The sequence below is a fragment of the Salmo salar genome, chromosome ssa18 (assembly GCF_905237065.1).
Source record: "Salmo salar chromosome ssa18, Ssal_v3.1, whole genome shotgun sequence".
Taxonomy (NCBI): domain Eukaryota; kingdom Metazoa; phylum Chordata; class Actinopteri; order Salmoniformes; family Salmonidae; genus Salmo; species Salmo salar.
Window position 1 is genome coordinate 67,098,477 of NC_059459.1, and position 18,636 is coordinate 67,117,112.

General features: G+C 41.9%; 1 protein-coding gene across 1 annotated transcript; it reads left to right on the plus strand.

Moving 5' to 3' along the window:
- The first annotated feature begins 3,060 nt into the window (after positions 1-3,060).
- Positions 3,061-10,862, plus strand: tm4sf5 (transmembrane 4 L six family member 5). Its single transcript, XM_014156115.2, has 6 exons — positions 3,061-3,611; positions 5,009-5,089; positions 5,320-5,462; positions 8,531-8,669; positions 8,868-8,921; positions 9,876-10,862. Exons 1-6 carry the CDS (start codon positions 3,438-3,440, stop codon positions 9,891-9,893), a joined length of 609 nt encoding a protein of 202 aa, XP_014011590.1. The 5' UTR covers positions 3,061-3,437; the 3' UTR covers positions 9,894-10,862.
- Positions 10,863-18,636: the final 7,774 nt, after the last annotated feature.

Here is an 18,636-nt window from a genome sequence, read left to right on the forward strand (position 1 = left end):
GATTTTAATGGGAATTTCTTTATTATGTTAATTAGATTTGTAGGCTTGGGGTTAAAAGAATAATACATTTAAAAAAATAAACATACACATAGCCTATACAATGGGAACTCATGATAAACCTCAGTGTATATCAAATATTTACAAAATACAATTGAAAATACAATTATACATATATATAAAAATACATTTACAATGAAAGGCATATCCCTTTCCATATACATTTTACACATATGATGCCCAACTTATCTATTTCGAATTGCATTTTTTCCCCCTCCATTTCTTGTTTTATAAATTGAACCAATCCTGTCGGTGACCACTTGAGGGTGTCATTGACCGCGCTACATATGGCCTCACAATGTTTTGCCTTGATAAGGGATACTAGTCACTAATTGTAATACTTTTCCAAAAGTTTTAGTTCTAATTTGGCTACATCTTCATAATCTTTTTTATATATATCACAAATCTCTTTTTACTTTCTTGTTAACTAATGGGCTAAAGAAAATTCCCATAAAACACAGGGCATTGTTTCAATTGCAAAACAATTGTCCCTGGGACAAAATGTATTCAGGACCACATTATGATTTTATAATGTTGAACGAACTCAAAGACGTCTGTGTAAAACAAGCGAATTAAAATAGTTCAGTCTGTTGTCTAAACATTTTAATTGTATCAGTAGCAATTTAACGTATAACATTCTGTGGTTGATTACATGTTCTTTTACTCTGCAGACAAGCGTTTTCCTTATACATTCAACTATTTTCTTAAAATGTAAAGGGATAATTTCAGTTTTTGGCTTACTATTATCCCACTCCACCATGACCCTTAACCGTAAACACATAGTCAAGGTGAAGTAAAGTCCCAATCTTTTATTAACCGAAATGTGTTTTTATTTCCAATTCAACAGGTCATCTTTAATTTCATTTCCGAAAGATATCCCAAGCACTACCATTGGTCCCGTGCACACATTCAAACCACATAAACAGTTCTCCATTTCCACTGTCCCATATATTTTATTTATGTTTTATTCTTGTTCATCTTCGACTCATCAATGACGTTGATAGCCTCTTCTCTTTTCAAATATAAAATTGTGTCGTCTGCTATTGCGATATTTCTGGAATATCTCTTGCGGGCACTGCGCATGGGAAAGTTTCAATATATAACACCTACATAGAGAAGGTCGCCCTGTCTGACACATTTCTTACCCATATCATTACCCATATCATTTAAAACAACTCTACATAAAAGCTAATGGTTTACCTTGTCAAAAGCCTTTTCATGGTCCAAATGTACAGTAATAGTTGGCAGGTGCATCTCGGATGTGTGTTCCTGAAATTCACTCTGGAGTGCCAGAGTGCGCTCTGGGCATTTATAAATTCAGATCATTGTTAGATTGTCTGTTCATATATTCAGAGCGTTTCGCTCTCGGAGTGTTCTGAGCCACACTGGACGCTCTGACCGAGGAGTAGGTTTGATCCAACCTTCTGACCTCAGAACGGCAGTCAAGCACCCAAGCTAACTGGCTAACTTGCTAGCTACTTCCAGACACAAAAGAGAGAACACCTCACTCTGACCATTTTACTCCCCCTAGTAGAGCTGGTTAGGCTGTTTTCATGAGATCTAGATCGTTGGTGACTGTAACTGTGCTGCTGGCAACAATTTAATTACTTATTTTTGCAGAAGTTTACTGACGTAAGGCTCTCCAGTGGGTAGTGAGGTCTGCACAACGCATCACCGGGGGCAAACTACCTGCCCTCCAGGACACCTACAACACCCGATGTCACAGGAAGGCCAAAAAGATCATCAAGGACAGCAACCACCCGAGCCACTGCCTGTTCACCCCGTTATCATCCAGAAGGCGAGGTCAGTACAGGTGCATCAAAGCTGGAACCAAGAGACTGAAAAACAGCTTTTATCTCAAGGCCATCAGACTGTTAAACAGCCATCACTAACATTGAGTGGCTGCTGCCAACATACTGACTCATCTCTAGCCCCTTTAATAATAAAACAATTTATGTAATAAATGTATCACTAGCCACTATTAACAATGCCATTTTATATAATATTTACATACCCTACATTACTCATCTCATATGTATATACTGTACTCTATACCATCTACTGCATCTTGCCTATGCCTTTCGGCCATCGCTCATCCATATGTTTATGTACATATTGTACATTTATGTACAATATGTACATATTCTTATTCATTCCTTTACACTTGTGTGTGTATAAGGTAGTTGTTGTGAAATTGTTAGATTACTTGTTAGATATTAATGCATGGTCAGAACTAGAAGCACAAACATTTTGCAACACTCACATTAACATCTGCATGTGTATGTGACAAATACAATTTGATTTGATTTGACACCGGTCATATTCAACAGGCGTTGCACAGTTATTCTGCGCTCTGGCACACTCAGATGAGAGTGCTCTGAAATCCGAGTAGATAGCCAGAGTGAATTTATAAACGCACCCTATATATCCCTGAACACTCTGTGCAATTGCAAGTTCCAGGTTAAAAAAATAATTGTATTGGATATCCCATATGGGGGCCACACTCAAGACAGCCTTTCCAGCTAAAGGAGAGCTCCCTGGTCCAGTACACAGCTGGATGTAAGTACCAAGAGTCCCAACATGTGAGAAATGGTCGGCGTTATTATTACCCTGCACTATGGCACTCAGTAATAAAGCCATACCACTATCACATCACTGAGAACACTAATCAAACACGCCAATTGATACAACAGCCATAAAATGAAAATCCGTAAGGTGACTAGTTTCCATTGATGATGTAACCTGTCAGGCAGATTTAGTTAGTTGGATTCTAGTATTTAAGTTGAAATGTTGCTATCTTCTCCTCTGTGTCGTTGTTAGTGTGCTTGTGCTTTCCCCTACACACCCCAGTGAGATTGATCAGCCTCCGTTCAGTGAGGGAAAGACAGAATCCCCCGGCCAGTCCACCAACCCCCCTCTCTGTGTTAACAAACCATAAATGTCACTGATACCAACAGCCAGAGTACACACATGGCAAGGTATCAAAGGGCAATTCTAGAATTGACTCCTGATTTAGTTCTGTTCTGTTTAGTTCCATTCCACAGGCCGGCAAGGGAACTGTGTTCCGCTTCCAGGGGTCTATACCAAAAACTAAAGGGCTGTAGAGAAAGAGAAGATTTATTGTCCAGCACAGTGGAATATAGTGGACACAGTGGCTCCTCAGACCAACAGCAGCCCTGTCATCTCAGTCTCTTCTTCCCTTCTCCCTCCTGCTGTGTGTCAGTCTGCCTTGATTGTGAAGTCTTTCCCCCTCCTCTTTTCTATCTACCATCTCTTCTTCAGTCTGGGTCTACTTTCCACTGTCTCTGTCTCTGTCTCTGTCTCTGTCATAGCCTACCTGCAGTATCACTGAGCTTATCTGGTGACGGAGTAAAGACAGTATGTGTTGCACGGGGAAGTGTTCTCGTCTGGTGGGCCTGATCCTGTTGCCCTCAGCGTTCGCCTGCATCATCTCCAACATCCTCCTGTTCTTCCCCGACGGAAAGCAGCAGGACAGCAGCCATGTCTCCCTGCAGGTCTGGCTCATGGGCGGCCTCATCGGAGGGGGAATATTCGTGAGTATATTGACTGAACATAGATGGACACCACTCATTCACCTGTACGCTCATGGGGAAAAAAAGGTTTCTACAGAGGGTTGGTTCTACATTGAACCCAAAAGGCTTTGACCTGGAATCCAAAAGGGTTCTTCAATGGGTTCTCACATCGGGACAGCCTACGAACGCGTTTGGAACCCTTTTTTCTGAGAGCGTACAAAGACGACAGGGCTATAGCTGTCGTCTTGGGACAGCTCTCCCTTGTAAAAGCCATGGAAACACCTGTGTAATAATGTATACATCTTTGGCTGGATCAAGGCATTTCCAGAATGTTTATATTCAGTAATATAAGTACAATTTTGGAAGGATTTGGCATGAATAAAGATGAAAGATTATGGCAGAAAAGGAGGAAGAGGTTCCAGTTTTTACTGTATTATCACCGATGGACAGTAACTGATTAATGGCTGACTATTTAATTACAGTGGGGAACCTATTGTACTTCCCCCACTCTATTTGTCCTCCACTCCCAGGATGCATTCATTGTGATATCAAAGCATACCTCTCTCAAACATTACACTGAACAGAGCCACACTTGCACCAGTTTGGCAAAGGGAAGTACATGCCAGTAGTGGGAAACAGATAGATAGTCAGTTTCCATCATCACTTTTGATATGCCATGGACCAAAAATCTTTGGTCAGGATACTACCATGTTGCAGCTATCAGAATATCCACTTTGATAGCCTTGTCAGTGGAAACTATGCAATCTGTTTAATGTACCCTGTGATATTATAGTGATGATGTGATAAGGACGTTTCAGGGCCGATAACAGGGTGTGTCTTTATTAACAGTGTATTCATTATTACTTGGGAGGAAATGTGAGCAGCTCTAGTGTTTCAAGCCAACCCACTACTGTTCTGTACTGTATGTTAGCACCCCCTCTTACTCCCAGTCCCATCCATCCCAGTCAGTCCTTGCCCTTTGGAACGAGAGAAGGAAAATGGATTCAGGATTGACAAATATTTGCGTAGAAGATAAAGAGGACTCGCGTGCACTACATTCACAAACACAAATATGCATGCGCATTCACGGCACGCACACGTGCACACACACACACACACATACTGGAACGTGAGCAAAGAGCTCAAGAAGTACCCATACAATCAAGTGTTTTTTTTCACAGCAATATTTTCTCTGTGTTTTATTGCATGTTATGATAATTGAAGTATGATGATGATATACAGCTTAGTAGAATTAAAGTTATTCTGTCTGTCTGTCTGTCTGTCTGTCTGTCTGTCTGTCTGTCTGTCTGTCTGTCTGTCTGTCTGTCTGTCTGTCTGTCTGTCTGTCTGTCTGTCTGTCTGTCTGTCTGTCTGTCTGTCTGTCTGTCTGTCTGTCTGTCTGTCTGTGTTCTTTTCAGATGCTGTGCCCCAGCTGTTCGGCTATCAGGGCAGGGGGCAAGGGTTGCTGCGGAAATGGTTGCTGTGGAAACCGTTGCAGAGTGAGTAGGGTTTCCACTAGATAGCACAGCCACAAAGTCAAATTGGCTGTATTGTAAAATGTCATGATTTTCTTTGGTTGCTTTTTGGTCTTAATTTAAGGTTAGGGTTACGCATAAGGTTAGCAGTGTGGAGCAGCTCGGAAGAAGAAAAAAAAGGTGAAACTCAGGAAATTGATGTGAGTGAAGGAGAGGTAGAAAAGGAGGATATTAAGTGTGTGTGTCTCCGACAGATGCTGAACTCTGTCTTCTCGGCTGCTTTCGGTTTGGTCGGAGCTATCTACTGCACCAGTGTCTCTTCAGCGGGACTGGCCATTGGACCTAAATGTCAGGTTGCTAGTGGAAAATGGGAATACCCCTTTGAGGACCTACCAGGGTGAGTCGCTCTCTCTCTTTCTATCGCTCGCTCGCTCCCTCCCTCCCTCCCTCCCTCCCTCCCTCCCTCCCTCCCTCCCTCCCTCCCTCCCTCCCTCCCTCCCTCCCTCTCTTAAAGTGGATATTAACTGCAATATTGACAACAGCCAGTTGATGGCAGAATAGACTAGTGGGTAAGTAGCAGACACCTCAACCCAGATCATAATCAAATCAAATGAAATTGTATTGGTCACATACACATGTTTAGCAGATGTTATTGCGGGTGTAGTGACAGCAGTGGCGGTTCTAGCTTGTATGGCTGCCTGGGCGAACCCCCATTTCAGCCCCCCCCCCGCCGCCGCCGCCAACCCCCCAAAAAAGCACCATTCTGCACTAACTGTAAATTTTATTCAGACATTTGGAACAACACAAATAAATAATTGTAACATATAAAACTTTATAAATATACAAATATATACAAAAGTAAGACTCATAAATATCAACCAGAAGTAACAAAGACAAATAGAAACAAATTTGGGTTGATTTGGCACTCGAGAATCAATACATTACCCATCCCCCAACACTGTCAACCAAGAGTCAAGACTAAACCAATTCAGCTTGGTGGTGGGCAGACTGCTTTTATATTATTCTTTACCATTTCACACAAACCCCCAAAAATGCAACAATATGTCTGTGAAACTATGTATTCACATTATTATGAATTGTGGTTTATTTGGTAGCATTTCGTAGTGTGACTGATTTTACTAATTGCATTAGTACTGTACAAAGTTAGAGGTGCGCTATTTGATAGATTCCCCGCTCCCCCACCTTGGGCTTCCAGTGGGGAGACCTGAAGTCAACCTACCCTGCCCACCTCCCATCTGGTACTTCTGAGTGGGAGACCTTCCCAGGCAGTAGCCTGCCTTGCTCACAAACTACAATCAGGGCGCCCACTCCGACAAGGTTAATTGACCCACAGTGTTGGTGCGGGCCCCCCGTGCCATCCCCGGGCGGCAGCCCATGTCGCCTATACCTAAATCCGCCACTGAGTGACAAAGCATTTATCCCAAGACCAATGCAGTGAGATCATTGTAAAGCTTTTGGTCATGTTTCAAGTGTTTGCAGAAGGGAGGAGCCGAGAGGTCCAAGTTGTGGAAAAGATCATATTATGTGCTATAAAAGTGATGAAAATGTGACATGTTGCAATTGTGTTGGGAACCATGGAGCCACGTCTTTTGAATGCCCCACGTTGGATTGTCTTTTCACCTTGTTTTGGTTTCAACCCGTCCAGTTGGTGGCGGCAATGCATCTTTTTGGAATGTAGCCACCATAAAACCCAGAGAAGAAAAATAACTTCCTGTTTGAGTTTCTGCCTATAGCTAGGGAGGAGCAAAAGGGAGTCGTGGTCAGATTTGCCGAGGGAGGAAAAAGCTGAGTAGCAGTGGTCCAATGATTTCTCAGAGCGGGTGCTACAGTCAATGTGTTGGTAGAACTTCGGTAGCATTTTCCTCAAATTTGCTTTGTTAAAATCCCCAGCTACAATAAATGCGGCCTCAGGATATGTGGTTTCCAGTTTGCATAAAGTCCAGTGAAGTTCTTTGAGGGCCGTCGTGGTATCGGCTTGAGGGGGAATATACACGTCTGTAACTATAACCGAAGAGAATTCTCTTGGGAGGTAATACGGTCGGCATTTGATTGTGAGGTATTCTAGGTCGGGTGAACAAAAGGACTTGAGTTTATGTATGTTATCACAATCACACCATGAGTAGTCAATCATGAAACATACACATCCACCTTTCTTATTCCCGGAGTGTTCTTTATTCCTGTCTGCGCAATGTACTGAGAACCCAGCTGGCTGTATGGACAAAGACAGTATATCCCAAGAAAGCCATGTTACTCACTTATGTTCAGTCTCTGGATAATAAAGTAGAAAAGCTCAGGGCGAGAGTATGAAACAGAGTATGATACAATCCCTGATGTCTTTCTGGAAGGAGATTCTCGCCCTGAGCTTTTCTACTTTATTATCCAGAGACTGAACATAAGTGAGTAATATACTCGAAAGCAGTGAATGATGTGCGCGCCTCCTGAGTCGGACTAGAAGTCCGCTCCGAATACTTCTTCTCTGCCGGCGTGTTTTGGATCAGCCTCTGGAATCAGTTCAATTGCCCTGGGGGGTACGAACAAAGGATCCATATCAGGAAAGTTGTACTCCCGGTCTTAATGTTGGTGAGTTACCGCCGCTTGATATCCAAAAGTTATTTCTGGCAATATTTAAAAACACAAACATTTGCTGGGCTAATAATGTAAGAAATAACACCCAAAAAAACAAAATACTGCAAAGTTGCTTAGGAGCAAGAAGCAGAGCTGCCCTATCTGTCGGCGCCATCTTGCCCTCACCCAGCGTGATGAGAAGAGGACCAGGTGCCACAGGGCCGCATTGACAGGGGTCACACAAAGGTCTCCCAGGGACTGGTCAAACAGAGTCAGCCAGGGAGCACTAGGGCTCTGAATGTTTCTTGACCACCTCAACTAAACCAGGCCCAGGCCCGTCGTTTGTCCTGGTCAGGTCACATAGTTAATAATATATCAAACAGATAAATGGCATCATGACAGAGTTGCAACAAGTTTATGGTAGAAATAATTAACAGAAGGACGTTGGCGTTTCTGTGGTGTACATGCATGGGCAGTCAGAGTCAAAGATAATGCTGTGGTTGAAGGGAATCAAGTTTGACAGCTGATTACTGAATACATGATAATGACAGATGTCTGCACTGTTTAAACCTGTCCTCCCTTTTGCTACTTACTGAATAATATCTCTTTTCTCTGCCCATCTTTTCAACTTCTCCTCTCTTCACTAAACCTGCCTCTTAATCTTTACTTTCTCTCAATACTTTACTTTCTCCCCTCTGTTCATAATGTATCTAATGAAACACATTGGACTACGTCGTTGCTCTAACCTTCCTTTGCATTTCCTCTCTCTCTACTCTCTTCCCTCTTATCCCTAAACCACTCTCATCCATCCCTGTCCTTTTTCACACCTTTCTTCCTCCCTCCTCCCATCCCCCTCTCCCCCTTCCCCCTCCTCTATAGTGGGAACAGAAGTTACCTGTTTGACCACTCCCTGTGGGAACTGTGTGTGATCCCTGCCAATGCGGCGCTGTGGCACCTGGTCCTCTTCTCCATCACCCTGGGCCTGGGGGGCCTGCAACTCATCCTCTGTGGCATCCAGGTCAGAGAATTGAATAGAACACATAGGATTTGTCCCAAATGGTACCCTATTCCCTATATACTAGTGCACTACTTTTGACCAGAACTCTATGGGTCCTGGTCACAAGTAGTGCACTATAAAGGGAATAAGGTGCATTTTGGGACGTAGACATACTGTCATAATGATGTATGTAATTGAATGTATCGCTGTGGCATCCAGGTGGTCAATGGCTGCATCGGCTGCTTCTGTGGGGACTGCCGTGACGACAAGGAGGTAATTAAACAAATTCATCTGATTATCAATTGATTTTAAATGATTGTTGATTCATTAGAAATAATGATATTATATGACTGACCCAGTGTTTCTGCAGAAGTAATATTGCTGTTGTAACATTTGATAGTTCAGTAGAGGAATGTTGAGTTTTTGTTCTGAAGTAAAAGTAGGCCGTTTATAAGAAATATAACATTTACAGTATAGCACAACATATCTGTATAGTTGGGTAAGGGTCAAAGGGTCATGTGTAAGGGTCATGTGAAAACACAGAAACCACTCTAACAAGCATACATGAAAGGTTACTATTACTTGAGTACCATCTGATGACCCAACACAGGTAGCCTAGTGGTTAGAGCGTTGGGCCACTAAACAAAAGGTTGCTAGATCAAATCCCTGAGCTGTCAAGGTAAAAATCGGTCGTTCTGCCCCTGAACAAGGCAGTTAACCCACTGTTCCTAGGCCGTCATTGTAAATAAGAATTTGTTCTTAACTGACTTGCCTAGTTAAAAAAAAAAGCCTAATTTGATTGAAGTCCAGGCTAAAAGGAATAAATCAATGGGTGGTTCAAGATTAAGCTGAGATTTAGTTGCTGAGTGAACCTACAGTAAGAGGAGGTCCTGTACATGATCGTGTTGTGTACCTTTATTCACTCACCTCCCTCTCTTGTGCATCCCAAATGGCACCCTATTCCTTATATAGTGCACTACTTTTGACCAGAGCCTATGGCGCCCTAGGGAATAGGATGCCATTTGGAACGCTTGCATATATATTCATATCCATTGACTCTTGTTGAATCACTGTGTCAAATCAGTGATGTATAAAATATCAAACATTAACGATGGTAACAAGATCTGAATTACTCTTCTTCCAGTAACCACAAAACCCTGAATCTGAGGTTGCCTTTTCAAGAAGTGATTATGAACACATACAATTGTTTCTGTTTTATTTTTGCAGGATGATGGTGGATTGTGAGATGGAGAGAGAGAAGAAGTAGAGAGGACTGCCCTGCAATGCTACAGCCTATTTCCATGATGACTAGTTCTGAGCGATTAGTGCTTTTTCAGGTCGGTTCAGTTTCGGTTCGATTATAAAAAATTATTGTGGTTTTTGATTTTGCGTTCGATCATATAATACACTATACGTTATGTGTGTTGAATGGTATAACAACACAGAATATAACAATTAATAAAAGTCCCATGATGGTAGTGACGGTCCATTACTGCTTATTACTTATTAACCATCATTTATTCACTTTACTTTATGACTTAATTATTTCATTCCAAGTCATCATCTCTGTAGCTGCCTATGCTGTCTGACAAAATCACTATTTGAGTAGTTCTTCAAAGTAAAGAAGGCATACTTTTATGACTGCTGAATGCCAACTATCATACTTAGATCATGTATTTTCAGGCTCGCGAAGCAACTGCTTTCTATCCGTCTCGATAGCACTCACGTTCTCTCTTCTCTGTCTCCCAGTCTTCGTGTCTTGCTCCGCACAGACCGGACAAGTTTAAGCAGGCACGCAATGGATTATGGTCATTGTAATTAATTACGACGTTTTCTGCGCTAAACTATGTAGAATATTGGCCTGTTGGAAACTACAACTCCCTACTACATCGCACAGTTCAGGCTTGATCTGATTTAGCTCTACAGAAACTGCACATTGAGCTCACAGAAAAAAACTGAACTAAATGGAATTCAAATAATTTAACCGACGTCGTTCAATAAGTTGTTTAAAAAAAAATAAAAAATAAAAAACATTTTGGTTAATCGCTCAGTACTACTGATGACATACCAGTACCAGGACTGCCAATCACTTACTACACAACTTTTTTTTTTTAAACTGCCTATCTGCCAGGAGCTTTCCCTTTTATGTTTGAAGCATATTGTCTGCTTTTGATACTTTTGATATGTTCAAATAAAGCCAATGTGCCATATCAATCATAGTCATTGTAGTCCTTTAATCTCAAAACTGCCATGTCATAGTTGTAACTCTTGTTTCTGTTTCATGTGTTGCCCATGGAAACATCATACAGTACGTCATCTGAGGATTCCTCAGGAGTTGCTCAAGATATTTTCCATTCTTTTTTTAAATTTCTTTTAGGCAACCATTTCTTTCACATGATCTTTTGCATATCTTTTGTATAATCACATAAGTCAAAACAATACAAATAAGCAATAAAACTTTTGGGAAATTAGACATGTTTTTCTGTTATTGGTCAAGTAGTCATTGGTCAAGTAGCCTATGAAGTCGTAATGATCTGTAATTCAATACTGGCCAACAGTTAATGAAGAAGGCAGACAACTGAGAAGTTCACATGTATCAAAGCCCTAACCCAATTTAACCCAGAGTTACATAATAGAAAGAAATGAAGAATCCCTTGATTAAGCACAAAAACTGTACATCCGGTAAACTCAATAGGAATGATTCACTTTAATAACTGTGCGATACGTAAGCAGAGTCACTGGTCTGTTAAACCTGTCAATAACTGACATCAAGTTTTTGCAAGGCTGTCAGAAGCATAGGGAGAGGAAGAAAGAGATAGAGAGAGATAGAGAGGAGGGATAAAGAGAGGTGTGGTGGCTAATTTCTGCATTACCAAATGAGGAGAGTTACAAACTTCACACACTAGTCAGAGTTATACTTAAACTACATCTTTAATAATAAGAGCTTTGCAAAAGCCCTTTGACTTTCAATGATGCGCTATCTCTAATGAACCATTGAAAAGTGACTGCACAAAAGTACAAAGATCTTTTATAGCCAAGATACACCCCTCTCAACGTACATGACGAACCACAGATACATAGAATGGGTCACAAGGTTAAGTTTTGTATGAAAGATATCTATAAAACATAGCAGACAGCAACTGCTGTGTCAACAGTTTTCATTGTACAGACCAGTGTCTGGTCCTCCTACTCCAAACTGGAACCTTCTCTCCCTGGTACGGTATAGAACAGAACCATTAGCTCATGTCCTCTGGAATGCTTTTTAGGCTTTATTACCCAAAGACATCGTAAATCTCCCCTGTCAGTGCTATCTCATAGAGGCCCATCCTCAGTAGAACGCACACACAACAGTTAACAGAATACTCTATTCTGTCGAATATTACAACCACTATAATACAATACAAGCATTATAACATAATCTTGCAATTTTCCACGACAGAGGAGAGAGACAACTTTCATTAGTTGTGTTAGACACAGGCAGACAGCTCAGAACTAACAGAAGTGTGCATCAGGGGCAGGTGAGAGGTCACAGTGAGCCCTGTGGTGACCGTAAGACATGCAGATGGAAAACCTGATGTCTGGGTCTGGAGTGGACTGGAGTGAGTTGCTGCTTTCGTGTAGTAGTAGAACAAGATCAGTTTAAGCTCATAATCTTTTGTTGCCACCGAGCAGCTTTGTGGTAATTGTTACCTAACTTTCCAGATAAACATCCTTACTAGCACTAGAAGGGGATAAATATAGATTCTTTCCTCCAGAGGAAAACAAGCTGAAAGAGAGCGAGAAAAACAGAGAGGCTGTTGTATGACCATCAGACTGACGGAGGAATACTGCACATAAGAAAAGTCAATTGGGATACCGAGTCAGTTGTACAACTGAAATGTGTCTTCCGCATTTAGCCCAACCCCTCTGAATCAGAGAGGTGAGGGGGGTTGCCTTAATCGACATCCACGTCTTCGGGGCCCGGGGAACAGTGGGTTAACTGCCTTGCTCAGGGGCAGAAGGACAGATCTTTACCTTGTCATCTCGGGGATTTAATCCAGCAACCTTTTGGTTACTGGCCCAACGCTGTAAACACCTGCCAGGCTCCTATGTCAGGTAGCTCTGTTATAAAATAAGACTAGGCAGGACAACATGAGGGGGGGGGAGAGAATGAATGGAAATGGAAAAACAGAGAAAGAGTTTACAGAGACAAAAAGGGAAAGAGGGATGGAAAGGGGCATTCTTTGACTGCCACTTCTAATGCGACTTACACACAAACAGAATGAGGCTGAATAAGGGAAGGCCAAGAAGGCTAAAAGAGGACACGAGCTGGAGATGAGAGAGAAATATAGAGAGGAAATGGACAAACAATTAGAAGGCATTGGCCAGTTTGGTGAGTCAAGTATGAAGCCAAGACTTCTTGTGATTTATACGCTTGCAAGGAGCACTTATTTACACCCATTATTTGGCACTCAACCCCTTATGTCCCGAAAACATCTGCCCTACTCCCCTTCTTACTCCCCCCCACAGGACCCTGACCCCGTCTGGCCCAAAGAGGCAGACAGAGACAGATCAGAACCATTTATTTCAACCAAAAAGGGTTATTCGGCTGTCACCATAGGAGAACCCTTTGAAGAACCCCTTTTTGTTCAAGGAAGAACCTTTTTAGGTTCCGTGTAGAACCCTCTCCACAGAAGGTTCTACATGGAACCCAAAATAGTTATACCTGGATCCAAAAGAGTTCACCTGGAACCAAAAAGGGTTCTCCTATGGGGACAACTGCAGAACCCTTTTGGAACCTTTTTCTCTAAGAGTGCACTCCCTCTAGACTCTGATTCCCCATCTGGGCTGAGGAGACAGAATGGAACAGAGCAAAACAGAACTGGGCACAACAGCTTATACACAACTCAAAAGTTTTAGAACACCTAGCCATTCAAGGGTTTTTCTTTATTTTTACTATTTTCTACATCGTAGAATAATAGTGAAGACATCAAAACTATGAAATAACACATAAGGAACGTAGTAACCAATAAAGTGTTAAACAAATCAAAATATTATTTATATTTGAGATTTTTCAAAGTAGCCACCCTTGCCTTGATGACAGATTTGCACACTCTTGGCATTCTCTCAACCAGCTTCATGAGGTAGTCACTTGGAATGCATTTCAATTAACAGGTGTGCCTTCTTAAAAGTTATTTTGTGGAATTTCTTTCCTTCTTAATGTGTTTGAGCCAATCAGTTGTGTTGTGACAAGGTAAGGGGGGTATACAGAAGATAGCCCTATTTGGTAAAAGACCAAGTCCATAAGCACACAGACAAGACAATGCAGGAGTGGCTTCGGGACAAGTCTCTGAATGTCCTTGAGTGGCCCTGCTAGAGCCTGGACCTAAACCCGATCGAACATCTCTGGAGAGACCTGAAAATAGCTGTGCAGCGATGCTCCCCATCCAACCTGACAGAGCATGAGAGGATCTGCAGAGAAGAATGGGAGTAACTCCCCAAATACAGGTGTGTCAAGCTTGTAGCGTCATACCCAAGATGACTCGATGCTGTAATTACTGCCAAAGGTGCTTCAACTAAGTACTGAGTAAAGGGTCTGAATACTTATCTAAATGTGATATTTCTGTTTTTTGTTTTAAATAAATTTGCAAAGAAATTCTAAAAAACAGTTTTTGCTCTGTCGTTATGGGGTATTGTGTGTAGATGGATGAGGGAAAATATATTTAACCCATTTTAGAATAAGGCTGTAACATAACAAAATGTGGAAAAAGTCTAAGAGGTCTGAATACTTTCCATATGCACTGTATATAGGCTATTCCTGTTCAGAATAACAGCAAATGACAGAATGTTATTCTGCTATTCTTTCAACTGTCTCCTTTCCCTCGTTTCCTTTTTCCTTGTCTTCTTTCCTTCCCCAGGGATACTATGATGCAAGTAGTCAGCAGATCAGCCACCAAAGAGCTGGTTTGAAACAACAGACCTGGTGCCCAGACCGTGGCTGCTGTGGGCTGCTGGACCCAGACACACTAACTCTGACTAAGCATTGACCACCTCTGTAATTACATCCATATGATTACACAAACCAGTCCTGACCCGTGCCAACCATAGGGTGCCAACCCACAGAGTAGACAAACAGACGGAGGAGAACACAAAGGAGCAGGACGGGACAAAACAGCACAGCATAGGACAGGACAGAACAGCACTGGACAGGAAAGAGCAGGGCAGGACTGTGCTAACAGGTATTATAGTGTATTGTTTTGTGTATTTGTATGCCGACTTCACAAATTGAATTTCCATTTAATGGACAATAAAGTATATCGTATTGTGCAGAGAGTACGTATTCTAGATGATCAAAATATGACACTTTGGCCAAAGGCAACATTCACAGTATGACCATTGTACTGTACACTTCTACTCTCTCTAATATGAAAATGTTCCACTACTTATGTATCTGGGTAGATTATCAAATTCATCCATAACTGATCCTAACATCAAGCTGTTTTGAAATAGAAGAGTCTAGATTACCTTTCAAAACGTGTCAATGTCCAAACCAACAAGACATTCTGCCTGGATGGGTACCTGTTGTTACATTAGTGTTACTATGACGACATCAGCCAAGCCTCCATATTCTAGACATGTTTGTTGGAGTATGTTGATGCACCATAAACAGAGTTTATACAACAGACATCACATTAGTTTCGCCCCCACGCCAGTTTCATCTAACTGGAGCTCTGAGTACAGAGGAATTTGTAAATAATAAGCAAAAAGCAACAAGAGAGAAAAAGCATGTATGATATTGATCTTTGATATCATAGCTCTGGGAAACATTTCAAGGAATACTGTTGGCATGTGGACTAATATGTTGTTGAGTTGTGTTCTTACACTGGTACAGTCATGCCCTATGAGAGATGTATGACTGCGCATGTGCAAAAATAAATAAAGTGCATTTTTCCCCCGTTCTGGTTAAAACACCAATGATGAACATGTGTGTTTATTCCTCTGTTAAGTAAACCGGTATTCCTGTCCTGAAGATGTCAGCACCAACAAATACGAATATAGTTTTAGTAAATTGTTATTTGGTTTGCTGGTTGATTTTATCATCAACATGTATTTGTGGTGGCTGGTAGGATCCTATATGGAATGGTTGTCTAGTTCTTGTTTTCTGTTCTATTTGTTCCCATGCCACAAAGGAAAAGTGGTGAGGGTACAAGAAGAGGGGGGAGAGAGTTGGGGACTCCTAAATGGGAAGAAAAACGGAACGGGAGGGGAGGGAAGGGGACATCATGTCCTCAAGCTGCTGGACACAAGAACCAGCTGAGGGCGACGTCAACCGGATGGTCCCCCAGGCCCCCTTATCCCGGCCCCTGCCAAAACCCACAAGAGCCTGGATGTGTGGGAAGTTGGGAACATCTCGAGGTCTGAAGGAGGAGGAGGAGGAGGAGAGGGGGGGATGGGGAGAAGCGAGTGAGAAGAGTAAACACTTGTTAGACACACAGGCCCAGACTTGATCTGACTGGTTTCATATTTGATTTACTGACTTTGATTCAAATGTTGATCATTGAATAGTATTAGTCCCCCCATTTAGTTTACTGCATTTGGTATACTGTGTAGATACATGAAAAAGGCCCAGTCATGCTGTGGTGTTGGGTATAAACAGCAGATGTATTGTAATACAGCAAGTTGAAGATGCTTAGTTGGGACATCTCTCCATAGGCTGCTAACCCACAGAGTAGACAGACCTACGAGGAAAACAAAGACACAATGGAACAGAACAGGACGGGACAGGACAGAACAGGACAGAACGGGACAGAACAGGACAGGACGGGACAGAACAGGACAGGAAAGAGCAGGGCAGGACTGTGCTAACAGGTATTATAGTGTATTGTTTTGTGTATTTGTATGCCGACTTCACAAATTGAATTTCCATTTAATGGACAATAAAGTATATCGTATTGTGCAGAGAGTACGTATTCTAGATGATCAAAATATGACACTTTGGCCAAAGGCAACATTCACAGTATGACCATTGTACTGTACACTTCTACTCTCTCTAATATGAAAATGTTCCACTACTTATGTATCTGGGTAGATTATCAAATTCATCCATAACTGATCCTAACATCAAGCTGTTTTGAAATAGAAGAGTCTAGATTACCTTTCAAAACGTGTCAATGTCCAAACCAACAAGACATTCTGCCTGGATGGGTACCTGTTGTCACATTACTGTTACTATGACGACATCATGAGAGCTTGAGACTAAACCGTTCTATCTGCATTTTTATCAAAATGTAGTTATTGACATTTAGCCTCGTTCTGTTCAATGTTCTCTACCTATATAGTACTCTAAATACCCCAATTCATGTTGTTAAGTTCAAAAGAATATTAGATGAAAATTGCTGACACCATTTAAACCATCGAGGGTTTGGAAATGTAAAGCCAATCCTCTCAGAATCATCTTTATTTCAGATAGAACCTCAGAGTCCCAAGCTCTCAATTCAGCCAAGCCTCCACATTCTAAGCATGTTTGTTAGAGTATGTTGATGCCCCATAAATAGAGTTCATACAACAGACATCACATTAGTATCGCCGCCACCGCAGCTTCGTCATTTAAATGGAGCTCAGAGTACAGAGGAATTTGAGCTATGTTGTAAATAATAAGCGAAAAGCGCCAAGAGAGAAAAAGCATGTATGATATTGATCTTTGGCATCATAGTTCTAGGAAACAGTTCAAGGAATATGTACTTAGTTTTAGCAAATAGTTATTTGGTTTGCTGGTTGGTTAAAAATAAAATACAATTGTATTGGTCACATGCACTGAATACAACAGGTGTAGAATTTACAGTGTAATGCTTATTAACGAGCCCATTTCCAACAGTGCAGAGTAAAAAATAAAAAATAAAAAAAGAGAGAAATAGTAACAGAATAAAAACAATAACGCGATTATCATCAACATGTATTTGTGGTGGCTGGTAGGATCCTATATGGAATGGTTGTCTAGTTCTTGTTTTCTGTTCTATTTGTTCCCATGCCACAAAAGAAAAGTGGTGAGGGTACAAGAAGAGGGGGGAGAGAGTTGGGGACTCCTAAATGGGAAGAAAAACGGAACGGGAGGGGAGGGAAGGGGACATCATGTCCTCAAGCTGCTGGACACAAGAACCAGCCGAGGGCGACGTCAACCGGATGGTCCCCCAGGCCCCCTTATCCCGGCCCCTGCCAAAACCCACAAGAGCCTGGATGTGTGGGAAGTTGGGAACATCTCGAGGTCTGAAGGAGGAGGAGGAGGAGGAGGAGGCGTGGAGAGGAAGAGCAGCAGGTGAGAAGAGTAAACACTTGTTAGCTACACAGGCCCAGACTTGATCTGACTGGTTTCATATTTGATTTACTGACTTTGGATAATTTGTTGATCATTGAATAGTATTAGTCCCTGCATTTGGTATACTGTGTAGATACATGAAAAGGCCCTTATCAGTCATGCTGTGGTGTTGGGTATTAACAGCAGATGTATTGTAATACAGCAGGTTGAAGTTGCTTAGTTGGGACATCTCTCTATTCGTTATATAGTGCACTACAGTCCCGGTCAAAAGTAGTGCACTACAGAATGAAGAGAATGGCGTGCCATTTGAGACAATAACACACACACACACACACACACACACACACACACACACACACACACACACACACACACACACACACACACACACACACACACACACACACAGAGAGAGAGAGAGAGAGAGGGAGAGTCTCACCTCATAAAGTCACTGTGTAAACCATTATAAAACTGTCCATAGCTTAGGTTCATAACCTCTCTATGGAAATGAATCCTGTGTCAAGTAGCACTGCCTTTGTCATTGGCTTGTAACATGTTACCCTCCCTTGTTGCTTTCTGTGCCACATATTTATGTTACAACAGTGCTATTCTTATCCTGACCGAGGGTAGTGGAATTATGATGCCAGTGCTGGCAGACGTGAAATAAATAGCTGAGGGGTCGAAGATTCACAGTGG

Excerpts from the sequence above, each read along its gene's own strand:
- tm4sf5 (XM_014156115.2), top strand. The coding sequence starts at position 3,438 with ATGTGTTGCACGGGGAAGTGTTCTCGTCTGGTGGGCCTGATCCTGTTG. Across the intron at positions 3,612-5,008 it reads TCATCGGAGGGGGAATATTC|ATGCTGTGCCCCAGCTGTTC; the intron begins GTGAGTATATTG and ends TGTTCTTTTCAG. Across the intron at positions 5,090-5,319 it reads GCTGTGGAAACCGTTGCAGA|ATGCTGAACTCTGTCTTCTC; the intron begins GTGAGTAGGGTT and ends TGTCTCCGACAG.